This window comes from Neopelma chrysocephalum, unplaced genomic scaffold, assembly GCF_003984885.1.
Source record: "Neopelma chrysocephalum unplaced genomic scaffold, ASM398488v2 Primary Assembly neopelma1_45, whole genome shotgun sequence".
Lineage (NCBI taxonomy): Eukaryota > Metazoa > Chordata > Aves > Passeriformes > Pipridae > Neopelma > Neopelma chrysocephalum.
Genome location: NW_020897704.1, coordinates 12,023,114 through 12,043,983, shown reverse-complemented (window position 1 = coordinate 12,043,983; position 20,870 = coordinate 12,023,114). Strand labels below are relative to the sequence as shown.

General features: G+C 39.1%; 2 protein-coding genes across 2 annotated transcripts in view; one reads left to right on the top strand and one right to left on the bottom strand.

Annotated features, from left to right (window-relative positions):
• The window catches only part of FAM185A (family with sequence similarity 185 member A), a 40,553-nt gene extending 27,217 nt beyond the window's left edge, over positions 1–13,336 (top strand). The window contains exons 6-8 of the mRNA XM_027679424.1: positions 511–606; positions 2,878–3,012; positions 12,516–13,336. Of these exons, the coding sequence (XP_027535225.1) occupies positions 511–606; positions 2,878–3,012; positions 12,516–12,631 (347 nt within the window). The 3' untranslated portion in view covers positions 12,632–13,336. The remainder of the gene's footprint in view (positions 1–510; positions 607–2,877; positions 3,013–12,515) is intronic.
• Positions 13,337–14,720: 1,384 nt separating this feature from the next.
• FBXL13 (F-box and leucine rich repeat protein 13) overlaps positions 14,721–20,870 on the bottom strand; it is a 64,120-nt gene continuing 57,970 nt past the window's right edge. The window contains 1 exon segment of the mRNA XM_027679595.1: positions 14,721–15,489. Within this exon segment, the coding sequence (XP_027535396.1) occupies positions 15,310–15,489 (180 nt within the window). The 3' untranslated portion in view covers positions 14,721–15,309.

Here is a 20,870-nt window from a genome sequence, read left to right as displayed (position 1 = left end):
AATTCAGATGTAGTGAATGAGAATTTACAAAGTTATTCTGTGTAACAAGATGTTACAGTGCACAACTGCTCATGTTCTGCGTGGGGTGACTTTCCTGGGTAAAGTTCTCCCCGTGCAGAGTCTGAGCAAATGAACTCTTTGGAAACTAGAGTAGATCTTAGGGCTTAAATTTTGTGCTTGATCTTCACATGAAGATAAATATATCCTTGTAGAAAGATGTACAGTGTAGTTGAGGCCTTGTAGATACAGAACAACTGCAGGGCTATGGCCTTAGGACCAGTGTGTGCCCCAATTCTGGATTGGGGAGATAAGTTTTTTCAGAAACCTGTTTTTCTGAGCAAAGTCTGACATTTGGTAAATTAATATGATACTTCTCAAACACAGAAGGATTGACAAAAATTAGTTCAAAGAAACTATAAAGAAAGATTATGGCAAATACTCATTTAAGAAGAGTGAATAATACACAAGTTCTCTTTCTTTCTTTCGTGTTTTGTTTTTTTTTTTTTTTAGATTCTTCAGATGGAAGTCTAAAAGCTTCTACATATCATGGGACAATAGATGTTTATGTCAGTCAATTAAGAAAAGTGGATCTGAAATCCCAGAAAGGTTAGCAAACTAAAGCAAATATTTTTTGTGGCAGCTTTTGATGTAAAGTAAAAGGGGATAAGGTTTGGTTTTGGGTTGGGTTTTTTTTTTATCTGTCTGTAAAAAAAAATAGTTTGTGGTTCTTTGTTATCTACATTATCTTTCACCTCATAAATACTGTAAATACAGCAAGCTATAACTACTTAAATTATATAAATACTTATATAAATACTTAAATTACAGTAAGCTCTGTAAGAGGCAATGATATGTAAGATGGATTTAAAAATTTTTGGTTTTCAATATTTTTCCCCAGCAATATACCCAGCAGAATTCTGCAGAGTTGACTTGAATTACAGTGTTTGTTACCTTGAATACAGTTTACTCCATGATATTTCATGTGCAGAGTGATAATTGACACACACATATTTATTTTTCCTGTCTTCTGAGTGAAATGTCCCACTATGAAAATTTGAAGGCAGAAAAACAAAGATAAGAGCATCTTACCCTACCATTTTACTCACTAAAACTTCACTTCTTAGTTAAAAGCTCGCAACAAAAGTTGAACTAATAGTTTTGCCATTCAAAAGATACAATATTGTAAATTACAAAGCCCTGAATACATCTTATTAGTCCTGGTTTTGAAACAAACAAACCAAAAAAAAACCACTCTACAGCATTTTTATGTTTGGTGTTATCATCATGTCAGGCACTTCAGGTGGGTTAAATGAACAGGGTATTTGGTACACTTCTGTCTTCTATGAGACAGTGCCTGTGCCCTATTAAAACCTAAAAACATTTACTCAAAATGGGAGTGATGATAGCAATGCATTGAAATCGCTTGCATGTCCTGTACGATCTATTTTGGTTTCATTAGTGCAAAGAAATTTATTTTTACATTATTTCTTGGTTACCTTTTGAATCACTCATTGCTAAGTTAATGTCTCTTGGCAAAGAGGAATGTATTTAATAAAAGCTAATTAATGTTATTTTCAAAACATTGAGATCTCTTCTGGCAGCACAGTTTAGTAAAGGCAAAGTTGAAGTTCTGTTTTCATTTACCCTCTAAATTCAGAGTAACTGCTGACAGCTGCAGTGTAGAAAATGTGCCATTTGTGATAAATTAGCTGCGTGTGTGTTGGATTTTATGAGTCACATCACTGAGCAAGTCTCCAAGGAGGACCCAAAGATGAAGACCTTTTCCCTTTCTTATCCTGAGGCTTTTGTGTTTCCAGCAAAATGTAGGCCCAAATTATATTGACAGTTATTTGTCCATCAGGACTGTCACAGGCAAGTCATTCTGCTGATTTTAAATTGCATAGCAAGGGTTGCTTTCTGATGCTACGTAGCTGTTATGACATCGCTTTTGTTACCATGATCTACTTCAGCTTTTGGGATGTACATCAAGAAACACTTTTATGTTTCTCTAAAGTGAATGTTGGAATTGGGAAAAACTAAGGAACACATATTAATAAAGTGTATACTGAATTTTGCTGGGTTTTTGATTTAATGTGTAGGACACAGCTTCCAGACTTTGTGACTGAGTAATTCCAAATACGACTAATTTGGGCAGGTTGGGAGCCCACCATCTGCCTTTGGTCTGATGCATAGAACCACACAGTTAGGGGAAGCAGAAGTCAGAATTTCTGGTTTTAATCTCAAAGGTAGAATTATTCAGGCCACCAAAGCTGCAATTTTGCTAGGAGTTTACATTTTAGTGATACGTAGTCTCTAAACTGGTTAAGTCACTTTTGAGACTGCATCTGTTGGAGGATGTGAACAGCTGGCCCTGAGCAGTGGTCAGAAACAATCACTAATGTTCACAGTACGTGAGCAAGTGGTGTCTCATTGTTCCAGATGAGCAATTCTTTCATCATGTGCCACGCAGTGGCTGGATTATTTGTCCAGTCTGGTCCCCTGTCCTTGCTCAGGGTGTAAACATGCAACTAGAAGATGAAACTAAAGTTATAATACCTCTGAGATATAGTAGATTTGCTTCCCTTGATCATTCCTGTAATAAGATCCTCCACCAAGAGACGTTGCTAGCAGTGTATGTCAGTGTTTATTTTCACGTCTGTGAAAGAAATACTGTGAAATACTGTGACACCATTTTCTATGTGTGACATACAGTGCTCTGTTTATGGTAAATGAAAAAAAACAAACAAAACAACAAACCACAAACAAAAAACCAAACACAACCAAATGATGATTTGATTCAAATTAGTGAAATAATTGCTTGTTTCATGCTTTGATCTCACTGTTAAACTAATTAGCTTTCACTTAAATTTATACCAGGTTCAATTACAGTCAAGGTACCTGCCTCTCTCAAAGCCTATTTAGAGTTGTCTGGAAGAAAAGTGGATGTGAACTCAGAGATCCAGTTAAAAGAAACACAGAGAGCCTCCAAAGATGATCACGTAACTATAAGTGGTAAGGCTTACTAATCTTGGCTTCCAATAAATGTCTGTCTGGCCTTAGTCAGAGGCATCTACACTTTTTTAGTTTATTGCTCTTGGCAGCTGCTTTTTCAATCTGTTTCATGCTCAAATGTTTGCTTGTGCCATTGTTCTCCCCATGTCACTAGAGAACTTTCAAATTTTGATTGGTAAATAATTTGTGAATGTAGTCAGCTGCTTCTCTAACAAGTCTTAAAGCCAAATTCATCCTAAGCATTATTCCAGTGCATTTGTGGGAGGTAATCCAGAGCTGATTTTGACCCATTGCTTTGTTGGCTTAGACAGTCACATATAATAGATTGCTTAGGAATGTCTATTAAAAATATAATAAAAAGTTTTCCCTGTCTGTCTTGGAGTGGAGGGGGGAAATAAAAGGGGTATATGGCATATTTATAAATGTACAGTAGTGCAGGATAGGCTGAGAAGTTGTGAGTGGGAGATAACTAGAGGAAGTGCAGAAGAAGCTGGAGCTGGAAGAATAGACAGTACATGGAAAGATACCTGCAATTACAAACCAAGCCTTGCTGTTTCCTGCTTGAGAAAACAGTTTTACAAGTCATTGTCAGGGTGTGTATTTCTCTCCCCTTGTCCAGATGTGTCTATCTAGAAGTTAAGGCTGTTGCTGTTACCAATTACGCAGTTTGCTCTAAAGGAAACATTGAAAAAATATGTCTGAAGGCTCCAGCTTTGTTTGAACGTGTTATGTCAGAGTGACCTGATGTGATAGAGGATTGTGTGAGGCTTTGATTTTTGCTTTGGTTTTAAACCTGAGAAAATAAGTACAAAAAATCTTGTCCTCCCCCATGTAAGATGTTAATCTCTAAGTCAGGAAAAGTTAGAAGTGTAATTACATAATTTTAATATGTAGCCTGCTTATACATCTCTTCCTGCCTAAGAACAGTATCTAGTACTTGAGTTTACTAGTGGTTATTAAATACAATTTCTTTAAAATCCATGATTAGAAATTCTCGGGTTAGAAACCTAAAGGACCCTAGATTTTAGCAAGACTATGAAATGAATCACCTCAGCAGTAAAACAAGACTTCTCCCAGTGAATGAGGACTACTGGCCAGGCAATCATCTTGTTAAAGATAAGAGTGGTGTTTCAAATATACACAGCTGAATGACTTCTGTTGTTTCACAACCCAGTCAGTGTTTACATAGGACAGTCGTCCCTGAAGCGGATGCAATTTTTCAACCCACCATTCTGTATGAAAATGATCTTGGCAGTTGAGGCCAAAAGCGGCTCTGATTAGTTAACTCTTGAATATACATGTCCCAAAGGCATGGAAATCATCAAGAATTATGCAGAGGCAACAGCATTAGGCTACTGATAATTAATTGCTTAAAGAAGTTACAACATTACACAAAGAATTTATTAAACATAGATCTAAATTGATCCAAGTACAGATGAATGAAAAATAGACCCTGGCATGGATTTTCTGCAAGATACAGTTCAACTGAACTAGTGCTGGCCTGAAGTAATGTATCTTCATCAGTCTTTACACCCAGCAGTTATCTTTGTGTGTTTTCTCACATCATGTAACCGATGATTTATAGCAGCACTCTCCTCTCTGTTCTTCACTGGCCAGTAAGAAGCAATAAACCTGAAGGGAGATGAAGTAGTTGGTTTTAACATGTGCTTTGCTCCTTTTTTTTACCATTTTGAAAACAGTGCCTCCCCTTTCTTTTCCAAGTCGGTAACGTTCCTCTGGCATGGCAAGGGAGATGCTTCCTCTTCTCCTTCTCTTTACCCTTATCACATGGAGACAGTGTATTCTTTTTACAGGAAGAACACTTGTCCCCTCACTCTCAACAGTCTCTTCCTCTTAAAATTGATAGTTGATCATTTTCTTGTACAAGTAGATTCTCAAATAATTAAAAATTAATTAATGCTATTTCTGCATCACGAGAACATTATCCACTGTGATGTTTCAGGTACAAGGTCCATAACTGTCTTGCTGCTGCAACTGAAGAAATGTAAAGTAGAGAGTGAAGAGGGGTTTTGCCAAGTGGATAAAACCTGTATCACAAGAGCATTGCAGTTTAGTTTCTTTATGCTTCTGAGTTAAAAGGTTAGTTTAAAAATAGATAATTTTTCAGATACTGGCCAGTTCTCATGTGGATAACACAGGAACTCTCTGCTTTCAGGAAGCTTTACTTATCTCTGGGAATACTGTGAAGTTGTTAGAGAGAAGGCTGTCCAGTGGGAAGGCAGGGTTGAGTCCTGTGACTTGGATAAACAAGCACTTAGTCTATCACCTGCCCTAGGAAAGCCTTCCCTGCTGCTGTTACAGCAGTTACCATGTACGTCATCACGGGCTGCATGGCCCCTGCTTCCAAATGGAGGGGGAAGTCAGTACACTGCAATCCCACAAGCAGTCACATCCAGGGGTTTGCAAGGTAGCCAAGGAATAGAGTGGGATTTAGTGAAAGGAAGAAGATGAAAGTCTGGAGTGAGTGCTCAAGAGACAGTGATGAGAGTGTGAAAAGGTGTTTTGCTCTTTAAGAAAAGGAAAGGACTTTCCTGCAAAACTGGGACACTTGCTGAGAAAGGGAGGGAAATAGAGAGCAGTGGTAGGGAATTTACTTTTTGAAGTAAATTGCAAGGACAAGGCATCTGTTTCCAGTGACATCAGTAGGCACCCTTAGAAGTAATATGGATGGTATAATGAAATCTGTTACAAAAACAGGGAGTTCATGCTAAGTACTGGTCCAGCTTCCATCTGTGAAAGTGTTTGGCTGTCCGCTTTGGGACTGCTTGACTAACTCCAGTAATTTCTGATGGTAATCATGTCAAAGTGTTTTTTCTCTTCCCTGTCAAATAGGGAGCCCTTGCTTCTTAATGATTGCCTTCTCTGTGTCTCTAGGTCTGCCTGTATTCTTAAATCACCTGGATTGAGAAGCTTGTAGAGATTATGACCTAGAGGTACTATATAAGTACCTAAATAAGTAAATAACAAAGTACTGATATAAGTAACTAATAATTACCTGTAGGTACTATATAAGTACCTATAGCTATAAGTAAGAAGAGGGGTAGCAGGCTAAAAAGTGTTCAATATTTAAGCAGAAAAGGAGCTTAGGAGATTGTCATGTCAAAGGGGTTACAAACATGTTGAAGGTTAAAATTCAGATAATCTTAATTTACATGCTTTTTAGGCCATTTTCCCAGTAAATTATTTTAAGTTTGAAATACGAAGGTAGGAACAGTTACCTGTGTAAGCCTAAGAGGAGAAATATTTAAATAAGAATATCAGGAAGTAGTAATGTTACAGTATTGAAAACAATAAGCACCACATTAACATGACTGTTCTGTAAAACTCAAAATAGTCCTTTGGTTTTACGTGTCATTAGTAACACTTTGCTGGACTGCATCCAGTTTTTAATACTGTACTTCAAAAACGCATGGGGACAATTGTAGAATCTCTAAAGGAGAACACGTGATAAAAGGTCTAAAACCACAATTAATGAGAGAAGACTGAAAAGTGGTGGTTTTGTCTAAAAAGAGAAGACTAGGGGAAGAGAAGATTCATTTTTCTAGTAGTAAGAAGTTGCTGCAGAGAAATAAAGAAGTTTTTCTGTCCACTTGCAATAGGACTAAAAATTATGATTTGACCTTATGGTAAAGGAAACTTAGGTAAATAGTAGACTTTCTGATAGCACTTGTCTGGGGAGGCAGTAGGACTGTCAGTACTGCAGATTGTGAAGACCAGGTGATGTGAGCATGTCAGGTTAAATTCAGTGCATCCTCAGGTTGCTTTCAGCCCTGTTTTCTCTTGTCTTAAGTTGATGTGACCATCTGCTTCTACCCACTCCACAGTAACAAGGGAAGGTTATCAGGCACATGAGTGAATGGGGACTAAATAAAATGTGACCAGTGGGCACGCTTCAGCCCATTCCTGTTGCCAACTGTATGCTTTACTGGAAAAAGTCTTGCAGTCATTCAGAGCCTTTCTTTGGATCCTTGGTGTAATGTAATCCCTGGACCTTTGGATCATGGTGTCAATTTTCAAACCATGTAAATCTTCCATCTCTGAGTGGTGCAATGGACTCATCTGGTCTCAAATGTTTCTCCATCCCTGGCCCCAGTTCTAGTGTCAAGTTCATATCCAGTGGCAACCTTTCACCTGACACAATAGATCTGCTTGGTGCCGAATGAGCTTTTAACTGGCAGTCAGTTCATCTGGTTTTCAGCACTTGTGTGAGTTTCCTTGGTAAAAGTCCCACCGTGTCACAGGTGCTCCTCAGAGACCGTGGATGTTTGTCGTTGTCTCCCTGTTCTTACTTTCTCAAGTTATCAAACCAACCTCTTTGTATTTTTCTGTCCTTGTATGAAGAGCATACTCTTTGGGAATTACTTTCGAGACATACGTTCTCCTGATGTCAGCCAGCATGACAACAGTTGCAGCAGTTAACAGGATTTTTAGGTTTTGATTCTAATCTCATCCTTGCTACAGCTCTTGTGCTTTGCTAAGCCACACATTCCTCTGAGCCATGCCTTCTGGTGACCATACACACGGGTAGCAGGGCTCTCTCATACTGACTTGTGCCTTCCCTCAGATGTCTGTCCTGGGTATGGAGAGAAATCCCATTTTCTTCTCTAACTCCTTTTCTCCTGTGAAAATGTCCAAGTATACATTGCCTCTACCTTATGGGTTGATCCAGCATCCAGTTATTCTTTCGATCACTAGGAACTCCTTAGATGACCTTCTTCCCATGGCTCTGGAGAGAGTCACCCTATAATTACCAGATCCCTTTGAAAAGATGAACATTGACACCACTGCCCTATCTCTGACTTTCCAGGTTTCTGTTAATAACGCACTTCAAGTCTTTTTTTCCTGCCTGGTTCTCCCGGTAGATTGGGGTGAGAAGCACCTTTCTCCTTACAGCGGTCATTCACTCAGGCATGCACTGAAACGTTACAACTTTCACATCCATCTGATGTTTCCCTCTGGAGCAAAGGGGATTTAGACAGATGTTTCCTACCATCAGGAATAACTTACTTCTCACTGCTCAGGCACTGGCTCCTTACACTGAGAGAGAGGCCTATGGAATGCTATGGACTTACCCTTTAGGATTGCTCCAAAACCAGTGTGCAAGGAGGGAGCTGACTGCATGAGTCTCCTACACCATACACAAAGCGTTATGGATGGATCTGTCTAAGAGTTTTCATTATCAGAAATTCTGTGTTGTTTACTCCAAGGTAATGTCTGTGTTTTTAGCTGTCTGGAGTTCCAGGGTTGAATACAAACACAGCTGAAGGGGCAGTGAACAGCATGAGGCAAGCAACTTGCCTTTAAAAGGATAGTAACTGTCAGTCTGCTGAAACTTAAGTTTTTTTTCCTGAAATGTACCAGCTGCCCGAGTGTAGTGCTCCCTCTCCCACTGTGCAGCTGTCTTGGGTCTGTTACAGTCAGAATTACAGTTCTGGTCCCAGGAGTAACACTATCTGCTGTCATGTCCCTCCCTGTTTTCTCTGTTCTTAGGGCACTTCAGAACTTTCCTTCTTTCTTAGAAGCAGTTTTTATTGACTCATGGCCCCTAGAATTGAGTGGGAAGAGCTTTGTTTTACAGTGTCCCTTCTGTGAAGCCTTGATCCTTAAGCAATATCTAAAAAAAAAAAAATAAACAAAGACCCAGGTTGTATCTGGAAAAGATTACATTCCTTCAAGTCAAATAGAAAGTTCATCCAACTTTTATTAAACACATTAGATGCGATGCTATCCTACAGATTTTTATTGGTTTCAGCTTGCATTCAACTCAAGCTGTTCACAGCCTTTTTGATATATACCACAGTCCTAACACCACAAGTGAACAACATTTAAAATATGATCCTCTTCTTGTGTTTTATGGTATGAAAATAGAGGTCTCAACTTCTCCAGTCTCCAGGAAGGCAAGTAAATAAACAGCCAGTACTTGACTGTGTAAAGTTTTGCAAAGGTGTTGTCTTCCCTTAGACACCACACGTGGGGGGAAAAAACCCCAACTTTTTTCCTGGGCATTCAGTCAAAAAGGCGGCCACTCAGCATAACGGTGTATCTGTCTTCTCCTGAGCTCATGCTGCTGTCTTGACTGGTGGGTTTTGAAATGAAATCTCTTTATTTATTTCCCCTCCCATTCCCCAATTCTCAATCCAGCAGGCTGTTTGCTTTTGTGATTTAATCAAGCTAGCAAAGTCATCCTCAAAATCCACTTACATTCCCACAGTGTTCAGAGTACAAGCAGCGAGTACAGTTAAGACCCAAACGATCGTCAAAAGGGTCTCCAACTAAACCTTTTTGCTTGATTAGTGCCTCATACACAAAGCTATTTAAATATTTTAAATATCTTTGAATCTGCTACTAGTGATGGGCTTAATAACCTTAAAATAGTTTGAAGATCTTCATCCTTATGAAGTGGAACCTGACGTTCACTTTCTTGCAGGCAATTTGGTATTTTCTCCATTCCCCTCACAGGCAAATCTCCAAAAGAAGTATAAGGAACTAAACATTTTTGTACTCTCACATATCAAATGCAAAATGAGAAACAGAGCTCAGACAACCACTGAGCTTTAAAATGGCTCTTGTAAATTTGCTTCTGTGTTTCTTAAACTCTTCTTTAACTTTTTAGCGTAAGTGTAGGAGGGTGTAAGCAGTGCATGAAACTTCTTTTACAGCGCTAATTCCGTGCTTCATTGTTTGTTCCTTGTACAGAAGTACAAGCCATAGTCACAAAAATGGAGAGAGGAACTAGGACCAAGCACTCCAATATGCAATTTCTGGAAATATACCTCTGCCCTACATCTATTGTGTCCTCTCTTTTTAGGAAAAAATTTGTGTTTTCAACGTCTTACAGCTCTGAAATTTTCCTTTACAGTTCTTTGTTGGTTCAATTTTTTGTCACTTGTAGGCTGTTGGTGATGATCATCCTAGATTTAAGTCTGTAATGAGATGGCGAGTTGGTCTGTGGCTTCTACCTTACAGTATAAGTGATACTAACACAGTGTGACTGAGATTGCTGCTGCCCCGAGCAATCAGGTGTGCAGAAATTGTACTAGGACATCCCCACAGAGATACCTGAAGGCATGGTGTAATCTGACAACAAAGGACTTTGAAATGACTTTGTCACTGTTGGACTCTGAAAACTCTGTATTTCTAAACGGTACCTCAGCCTGTAGTGAATTGCTGTGGGTTTGGCCCATAAACTTAAATGAATCTCACTTAGAACTACCAAAGCACTGAAACGCTATTGAAAAGTTCTGGCACACAGAGCTGAGTTTTGGAAATCAATGCAGTGATGTCAGTTGGACTTCTGCCACTGTTTTTGCTGTGGCCAACATTTAACTTCAGCTGTGTTACAAAGCAGAGCATGTTTGCAAAGTTGGTTCAGAAACTGCTTTCCTGCCATCCCTCATGCTATTCCAGGCTCAAACTAGTTCTAAACTTAGAATTCACTCAGTCACACGAAGGTTGATCTTGTGATAAAGGGCCTGATTAAAAGATCTCAGTTTAATTCCCAATTTGGACACGAATCTCCTGTATAAATTTGGAAGGTCAGTTACCCTCATTTTACAAATAAGAAACTGAGGCTAAGAGAGAGTAAGTTGAACTCTATTATACCGTGAGCTTTTCAGAGCATAATTGTGAAACTAAGTTTATGTGAAATGTAAGAAGACGGACATTTCAGAGTTGGTTGTTTGGGTTTTTTTAGGCCATTATCATAAGAAAACAGTAATAGTAGGAACATGTCTGGTCATCTGGATAATGAGGTCTCTTTTCTGTATTTACAGTAATAATGAAAACTTTTCAAATTACTTAACCAGATTAATATGTCATGTAGTGTCATGGCTTAACTACAACTGGCAATGAAGCACCACGCAGCCTCTCACTCCCACCAGTGGGATGGGGGAGAGAAGTGGAAGAGTAAAAGTAAGAAAACTCATGGGTTGAGATAAAGACAGTTTAATGGGTAAAGCAACAGCTGCACATGCAAACAAAGCAAAATGAGGAATTCTTTAACTCCTTCCCAGGGGCAGGCAGGTGTTCAGCCATCCCCAGGAAAGAAGGGGATGTAACAGTTACTGGGTAAGACAAATGGTGTCACTCAGAATGCTCCTCCCCTCCTCCTTCTTCTACCAGCTTTATGTACTAAGCATGATGCCATGTGGTGTGGAATATCCCTTTGGTCAGCTGTCCTGGCTGTGTCCTCTCCCAGCTTCTTGTGTGCCCGTGGCCTCCTTGCTGGCAGGGCAGTATTAGAAGCAGAAAAGGCCTTGATGCTGTGCAAGGGCCACTCAGCAATAACAAATTTTATATGTTATCAACACAATTTTCAGCACAAATCTAAAACGTGGTCTGTACTAACTATTATGAAGAAAATTAACTCTATCCCAGACAAAACCAATACTTATAGATAGATGTATTGGATTTGTGTGACAAGATTTTGGTAAGGGGGGCTACTGCAGGGGTGGCTTCTGTGAGAAGCTGCCAGAAGCTTCCCCCATGTCTGGTAGAGCCAATGCCACCTGGCTCCAAGATGGGCCCACCACCGGTCAAGGCCAAGCCCACCAGTGACAGTGTTAGCACCTCTGGGATAACACAGTTAAAGGGAAAAAGCTTGCTGCACAAGCAGAGAGAGGAGGGAGAATGAATATATGAGAGAAACAGCCCTGCAGACACCAGGGTCAGTGAAGCAGGAGGGGGAGGAGGTGCTCTAGGCAGAGATTCCCCTGCAGCCCATGGTGCAGACCCTGGTGAGGCAGCTGTGCCCCTGCAGCCCAGAGAGGGCCATGAGGATGCAGAGATACACCTGCAGCCCATGAAGGAGCCCATGCCAGAGTAGGGGAAGAATGTAAGTTCTCCTCCTATGGGGGAAGGAGCAATAGAGATGATGTGGTAAATGGACTACAATCCCCATTCCCCACTTGGTCCCACTGATGGGGAGGAGGTGGAGAATTTAGGAATGAAGTTGAACTAGGAAGAAGGGAGGGGTGTGGGGGAAGATGTTTTTTTGAGATTTGGGTCTATTTCTCATTACCCTACTCTGATTTGATTGGTAATAAATAATTTTTTTTTCCTCGAGTGTTTTGCCCATGATGGTAACAGGTGATTGATCTCTCCCTGTCCTTATCTCAACCCATGAGCCTTTCATTATATTTTCTCTATCCTGTCCAGCTGAGGAGAGGAGAGATAGAGCAGCTTTATTGGGCACTGACATCTAGCCAAGGTTAGCCCGCCATAACATATTGCTTGCCCATAATAAAAATTACAGTATTATAGAATAAGATCCAAAACTTTATTGTGATGATGTATTATGGGCAATGAGATTAATGCAAATAAACTGTATCAAGAATGAAATGTCAGAAGCCTCTATTAAAAATAGACAAATTCTACCAAATGAAAGAGTGTGCTCTCTTCCAGGGAGCTTTAAAAGAATGGCAGTGTAAAGATGATAACGTTTACTGTGTGTCAAATTAAATTAACAAAATTCTCTTTTTCAGGTCACATGAATCAAAAGGATGAAACAGACAAATGGATTAAGGCTGACACACAAAATGGCAAAGTATATCTTAAAAGCCAAAGCTGGATCCAGTCTGTCAAGCTGAAGAGTTCTTAATGGTGAAATAGGCCAAAGAGATTAAATCAAGAAATTGTAAAGGAACGTTTGTGTAAAATTATGAAACTTTGTTGATGTATATTCTTAATATAAGAGAGAAAGGATATTAAAAATGAGAGCGTTTTAATCCAAGATTTGCCTGTGACAGTGCTGATGCTAAACAGGTCTGGTTTACTTTTAGTGCCTTTTAGGAACAAGATGGTCTTACGTATTCAGAATTTATATAACTTGACCCACTTACCATGTCAGTTTAAAAGCTGGTAGGTTTCAAACAAAAGTTTGGAATTGTCATTTAAAAATAAAAAGCATTTTCAACACTTCTTATCTCCAGATACGAGAATTTACTTCCAAGTTGATGTAAGTTGCAAGCTTTGCAAGCTCTGTTACACTTTTAAATTAAATGTCTCAATAGTGTGGAAATTCTGTTGATTTATGCAAAATGCAGAGAATTTTCTTTAACCAAATTGTCTCTATTGTGAATAGGATAAAATCACTTTCAGAACTGTATTTCTTCTGTGGTCTTCTCACTTGGCGTTTGAACCCTAAGTAGTTTCTGCCTTGTCAGTGGATACTCTGTGTCAAACTATTGCTGTGAAATGGCAAAACTTGCTCCATGTCTTCTTGAACTGCTTGTTTCTGGATAGGAATAAGAGCTCTAGCTATGTCTACAGCTGATCATCTGCAAAGAAAAGCTTTTAAAGTAAATAGAAGTGTAATGGATCTGTCTGATTTCAAGGAGGAACACTCCCCCAACTGGACTTCAGGTGAGAGTCCACATGAACATTCCTCTGAAGTAAAAGCTGCCATAGAATGGAAGCGTTGACTTGGTAACTGAGAACTGTAATCTGTTTCCAGTGACTTTCAGCCCCATCCTTTGAAGCAGGAAGGGAGAGGAGGGAGGTGAGGGAAGGAGGTAGGCCTTGCACAAGGGCAGACATGATTTTTGTGAAGGATTTTGTGTTACTGTAACAGAAACACACAGTAAAGTAAATGGAGCTTTTAAAAGCCTTTCTATTCATCTATATGACACCTTATAAAAGAAGTACTGACATCTGTGTTTTAAAGCTGAAATGTAAGAATCTCTGCCAACCGAGTGGATGGAGAGTAGCAGAGGAGAGTTCAGACTGTCAGCTCTGGTTGTAGGTTGTGTGTGTGTGCTTTAGATCATAATGGTACATTATGAGATGAACTTCTTTGCCACGCGATCCCCCAGAAGGTATAATTGTCCCTGGCTAATGGACTTCAGTAGTCAAGGGCAGCGTTTTTACTGTAACTTAGGGTGGTTAAAAACTCCACATTCTTTTTGCTGTTGTGTGTACTGTTTGTTGAGATGAAGTGGGCACTGATGTTTATGATAAGTTATATGTATTTTTAATATAAACACTAATATATAAAACACTTCTAATAGTATTACTAAATGCATTACAATATTACTAGTTATTATTATACTTTTAAAAGGTACAATATTAATAAATCTGTAATGGGTTTGGATATTCAGAAAAATTTTTGAAACTAATGATTTCTATGCTGGAGCCAAAGTGAAAGAAGCACCTTAAAATTCATACCACATGGAAACATAAAAACAGTCTAATAGATATTTCAGAAGACCAAGTCCATTTAATGTTCCCGTTATTCACACAGAGTACAAAGCCTGTCACCCTCTGAGATTAAGGTTGTACTTTTTGGGACTGCTGCATCAGCAATATAAGGAAGAACATAGTAACAAAACATGTTATTTGTTCTACGTTCAAATGAAAGCAAGCTAAAGGCATTCATATTCCAAAACTAGCAGGACTTAAACATCAGGATTGTTTAAGTTTAAAGAAGTTTAAGTAAGCCAGCAGAAAAATTGTGCTACCACTAAAGCTAATTATTATATTCTTTCAAAGCTAGTAAATGTTGAGACAAGCTAGAACCTTAATATAAAGGTCAAAAATGAGCTGAAGAAGGACAAATCCTTGGGAGTTTCCCAAAAAACATTAAGTAATGTCTTGTTCTGCTGTAATGAGGTGAAACTATATTTTTCTGTAGACAAGTGAAGATTATTAGGTTATCAGTAATTAGAATTTGAATGGCAAATCCCATGTGTGCTTTTTTTTTTGCTCTTCCATTTGATGAAAAGACGTGTTCTAGTAACAGGAGAAAATTTATCCTTTTAACATTTTTCTTATCTGTGCTCTTTTTAATTTTTTTCTCCTGATCTGTCAGCTGCCAGCCAGCTCACAGTTCAGATCTGCAGCTTGCTTAGAGACAAGCTCAGCCCAAGAGGGTTTTATGAGAATGAGGGCTCTGGGTGCACAAGTGGCTGTTGAGAAGTGGAGAACTGTGCTTAAATGTACATGTATAGTTGCATATTAAAGAATCAGCAGTCACTACCTACTCCCTGTTCTCAGTTACTCAAGAATGCTGTACTTGATGAGTCCCAGCCGTGTCAAGTGTGAAGTTCTGTGGGGAGTCAGAGTGCTAATGGCGTGGAGAGGACTTTCATGGCACACAAGAACCCCAAACACATGAGGATTTATTTATTGCTTACCCTGCATGGGACTACAAAAACTTTCATTATCGAAAGATGAAGACAGCTTGAATCAACATCTGAGGGTTAGGAGTGCTGTCTGAGTGCAGCTGTCTTGCTTGGAGGCATTTGCACTCCCATGAGAAAGATTCGCAATGCTTCCTTACTAATGCAACAAATGGCCTTTTATTAAAGTGTGATTAGTTTTAAGAAAAAATAATACAGTGTTCTTTTCGTGCTCTAGAGAAAAACTCTTGAAGTGTAGAAGATTTTGTGCAATTTCTTCATTTTTCATTTGAAGAATTTGTTTATTCAGGCTCTGATCTGTGTTTTTTTGTGAAGGTGGTTATATTACCATCCCAGTCATATCCAAATCAGCATCATTATATTCATGTTTCTCTCAAGACAGCTTGTCTGCAACAAGGGTTTTAAAATAATAATGACAAAAGAAACATTTCCAGAGGCTGTTTCTACAAAGAACCCTAAAAGCAGTTTAATGAGAAAAAGTTCCTTTTTTTTAACTGAAGCTATCAATATTATAAGAGCTATGTGGAAACTTAAACAGAAGATAATTTTTTAGACCATAGAGTCACAGAAGAAATTAGGTTGGAGGAGGTCGCTGGAGATCATTTAATCCCGGTCTTGATTTAAATGGATCCAACTAGACAAGGGGGTTATGGCTTTGCCAGATGAGTTCTGAGTATCTGTAGGGTTGAAGGTTGCACAGCCTCTGAGATCCTGTTGAAGGGTTTGACCAGCCTCCTGATTAAAAAATTAGTTTTGTTGTAGTCAGAATTTTATGTATGCCACTTGTCCTGTCAGTGCACCTTTGAGAATGGTCTGGCTATGTCTTGTCTTCTGTATCCTCTGATCAGAATTAGAGACAGCAAATAAGGTCTCCTCCATCTTGAACCTTCTCTTGTGACTTAGCAAAGCAATTTTCTGAAGACTCTTCACAAGTCATGTGCTCCAGCCCTTTAATGGTCCTGGTGGGCTTCATCCACGCTTGCTCTAGTGTGCCAGTGTCTGCCTAAACACAGATCTGAGTAGGAAAGGCCATTGGAATGACAGCATTGTGTTTGGATGAAAACAACACCAAACAAGATAAAGAAAACAACTACATCAGAAGGTATCACAGCACCTCCAGAGTGATTTTTTGTAGCTCTATAGAAAGGCTAAAGTAAGTGTGCAGGTCCTTCTCTCTGTTTTTCTATTTGAACAGTGTCTTTAACACCTCCAAGTATTTTTACCCTTTCCTCCTTCGCCCTCTGCTTTCTTTTTGGCCATCCTCTCCATTGTAGTTATTTTCTGTCACCCACCTCTTGTGAAGTGTAGCTGAACCAGAAAAGAGTTATCTGTGATGTCTAAAACTACCCATGACCCTTCAGATCTCCCTCAACATTTTGTGGCCACTGCCTCTTAACAGCATTAGAACACAAAAGCAACAAACTACATCAAAATAGAAGAAAATCAGGCCTCCTATGTGAGACACCCTAAAAAGAATTTGAAGGGCAACTCTCTCCTCTCCCTCCTTTCCCAGCAGTATCAGTCCAGCAACTTTCATTACCTTCGAAGCTGAAGAAACTCAACCCGCCACTTTCAGTCTTTTGAACATCTCTCTGTTTCCATCCCTTCTGTGACCTGGCTGCCAGCCCACTCCTGGCTCCACACCCACCTCCCCCACTGCTGCTTCTGCACTCCAGAAACCTCCCGTGGGCTGAGCGTGCTCTTGTGCTCCTTGAGGAAGAGCCAACTCTCTACATCTCCTCTTCAGGAGATTCAACCAGATCTGGTGTGTCACAGCCACAGCAAGGCAGTCTTCCTCCCTGCTGGCCAATTCCTAAGCTCTGTAATGATACAGTATACAGCTTCTAGACTATACTAGAAAAAAATCCAAATTAAAGTGCTGTGTTATCTGCCAATAGCGCTACTACAGTGTTTTTTCTTTCTTTTTTTTTCCTAAGGTGGAAATGCTGAGATGGTTACAAAAGAGGCAGACGTGCCCAGCTGTAATACTGGCACCACCACAGCAGGAAATAGGAAGTGGGCAGGAGTGGAAAAGGGACAAAATTAGTGAAGCAAGGAGAGGTCCTTTTCAGCCACTGCAGGATACTTTTTTTTAAATATCCAACACTGACACACTGTATAAACCACATGAACACAAGGCTGCATCTGTTTTTATATTAGGGAGGCCTGTGCCATGGAGGAATGTGTGCACAACTTATATGAGCTATAAGCTCTGAGCTATAAAACAAAAATCAACTCATCTAAGTCCAAATTCCTGTTTTTCATGGAAACTGCAATGTATGGTGGCTGTCTGAAGCATGTATAAGGGGAGCTGTTACTATTTTTTTTGAAATTTATGATGTCTGATGCCTGGACCTGCAGTTGAGTGGTTTGCCAGAAACAGCCATTCATTAATCAACACATGGCAAAAAAGATTGTTTATTTAAGATATACTGTACTATGATAGAGCCTGCTTATTTATTTATATAGTGCCTTAAATGAACACATTGATGACTAAAAGCATTTCAGGAAATAATTGCAATTATCTTTGGCAAAACAACTATCTCCTGGTATAAGTGAGACAAAAGTACTGGCCCAAACACACAGCTTGAGCAGCACTGGAATACGTAATTGCATCCTTTTCCAAAGTTTCAATCATTTTTACTGAGAAGGGGTAGGAAATACAGTTCTGCATCATGGTCTGAATCCTTTCCATTCCAAAATTCAGCAATGTTTGACTGGGTCCATCATAATAAAAAGCAGAGGTTTTGAAAAAGACTTTTTGAGATGAGGTTACAGAAACCAATCAAGAGTAAAAAATAATGGAAAATAAAACCTTAAAAATGGGAGAACTGTTTATAGTGCAAGTGCAGGAGAAATCAAGCGAAAGAGGCAAGTGGAGGCAGGCAGCTAATGGGAAAAGCAGGAAGCATCCTGCATGCATGCTCCAGGTTACCAAAGGTGATAAGACTACATTGAATCCAAAGTATTCTGAGGCCTATGTCAGCTGCAGTAGTTTTATCATTTTATGGGATCCAGTTCATGTGCACATGATGGCTGAAACATGGCACTCCAGGAGCCTCTGTGCCTCTTCCAAGGAGCAATTTACAGTCTGTGAGAAGACAGTACTTTATTTTTGTTGCTTCTTAAAAGAAAACTTAGGAGTAATTATTGTTAGTCATGTGTAGGTTGTCTTCATTTCCAGTTACATGTGTGTTGGACTCCCAGATCCTTCCTGCCTTGAGACCTGCATATTTGGATAATACCTAAGAAATTCTGCTTTTTCAGGAAAAAAGAGTTCTTGCAATCTCCTTTCCAGCCAACAGCAACCATCAGAAAACACAAAAACAACAAAACCAAACAAAAATCAGAATGTTCTCCAAATGTCAAATGTATTGTGGCTGTTAAGACCCAATGTAATTTTTCTTCAAAAGGCAAAAATTTTAATAGTGTAGTCATAATTTTAGGAGAAACGTAACCAGTTTTATATCAGTGCATACAAGAAAGAAGGAAACATTTAATTTTGCTCTTAAAGATCTTTCGGTGGAACAAAACTGTTACAGATGAGATGCAGTTTGGGGAGAGCAGAAGAGTGGCTGGCTTCTGTTGTCAATGAGATCTTTCTCATTTTGCATCTAGAAATGGTAACACAGAATGTTTTACAGTGAAGTGTTTCTCTGAAGATGCTGCTGTGTTATTTCCTGTAGGATTAGTCCTAAGCAAATCACAACTGACACAACTTTTTCGTACAGAGGCTATGCTTTAGAGAGTGGTTAGCTTTCTTTTTCTCCAGTAGAAGAAATAAACTGTACCAGTACTATATTCTCCCACGATAGATTATCCATGATTCTTTCTGGTATTTAGAAACAGGATTAATTGACAGGTCATTAGCTTCTGGACACAGAAATATGCAGCAGGATACCAGGCCACGGACCTTTTCTTTCTTCTAACATTTATTAGACCTGGAACCAGGGCAGTATGTCGGCAAATATGACCTCGATTGCTGCCTGATACTGGAAAGAATGGACAATTTATACACTCGTAACTGTTTCCTATGAAGCTATGTTGGACTGAAACTTGAAGAACTTTGTGGCTCCACATGTTTTCTATTTTAATCCATCAAAACAGTAAAAATCAAAAAAACTTTGAAAAATAATGTGACGATACAAGAGATGTGATTCAATATTTGAAAGGTTTAGTCTATTAAGAGATGTCTGCTAGGACTGGTTAGTGTTTAACAATAAATAATGGGGAGTTCCTTTGGCACAGTGAAGTATACAGGATCCATAGATATTTTAGGGCAACTTTAAACTAAAAACATATTTCTTCTATTGCTTATTTAGAACCTAAGCCACTAGCATGTTTAGTTCTCCAGCTGAATCTGATTTTTACATAGATGACCTCTTCCATCTCTTTAAACAGGGAATGAAATGTTTCTGCAGTGTAGGTTTCACACATGCAGAATGTAAATTAGACCTGAAACCAGCCTTTACATCCTGTGAAAATCTAAGAACCTGAATGAGGTTTTAGAGTTAGTTTGCAACAGAGAATGAGGCCCCATTGTTTATTTTCTTGACAACCTGTTGCTTATTATTCCTTACAAAAAACATAGAGGTTGTGACTGAAACACATAGTTTTATAGAAATATGTTGTGACAGTGACAATACTGTCATTGCTTTTGATGTCATTGGAGATACTGCAAGATAACTAACTCTAGAATCATGCCATATTTTACTGTGCTTTTGATGTAGTTATTGGCAAAAGATAAATTTTTTATCATTTTTGCCATATTGGCCTTAAACTGCAATAAAAAAAGATTTTGCTAAAGTGGGAAACATGCAGGATGTGGAATATATGTGAATCTAGCTGTGAACTCCCTTTTATCGTCTCAATATCATTTTATGTGGATGTGGTCAGTCTAAGTCTATTCTGTGGCCTGGCAGGGTCTAGGGAGGGTCTTTGGACCTGTTGGAAGGAACAAGCAAAAAATATCCAGTGCTGAATTAATCTGCATGATTGATCCATCTGATAGTTTTTGTCCCAGACTCAGGAATTTCCTATCACAGAACATATGGTGCAAAGGATTAGAGGCTGAGGCTGGCAAAGAAAAGGACCATCCACTGTCCAGAAAATCAGGCTCGAAAAAGTAAAATTGGCAAAGTTTGCCTAGTTCTAAAAATCACAAAAAGGGCAAAGATAACACTGGGCGGAGATGTGTCTCATGGTTGCTTTTTTGTTTTGCAAAGATCTATAACTCTCCAGGGTTTTCTTTACAGTAAAAATAACTGGTTGAGAAATTCCTTGGCTGAGTCAGAGGAGTTTAATCAAGACGCTTGGAGAACCCATAACATATGGGACTCTGAGGCAGAGGCACAATCCTCGGTCATCCAGGCTGCAACAACGCACATAAGTCGTGTCAGGTCTTTGATCGTGGCTGACCCAACACAAGTTGGAATTCACACAAATTTCTGTTCCTATTACATCTCACCTCGACGGGAAGATGGATAAGCAACCAAGGCCTGAGAGGGCTGAAACAGTGCAGTGTTGCTGCTCTAAAGAGTGATGTGAAGTCACAGAATAAACAAGTCAACAACAGTAATCTGATGATAAAAGAAAATCCCTTGAGGTTTAGTATGAGAAAAACTGTAAATCATAAAGCTATGAAGAGATTAAATGAATCTGAATTAATTTAGGTTGTTTTTTTCAATTACTACTCTCACA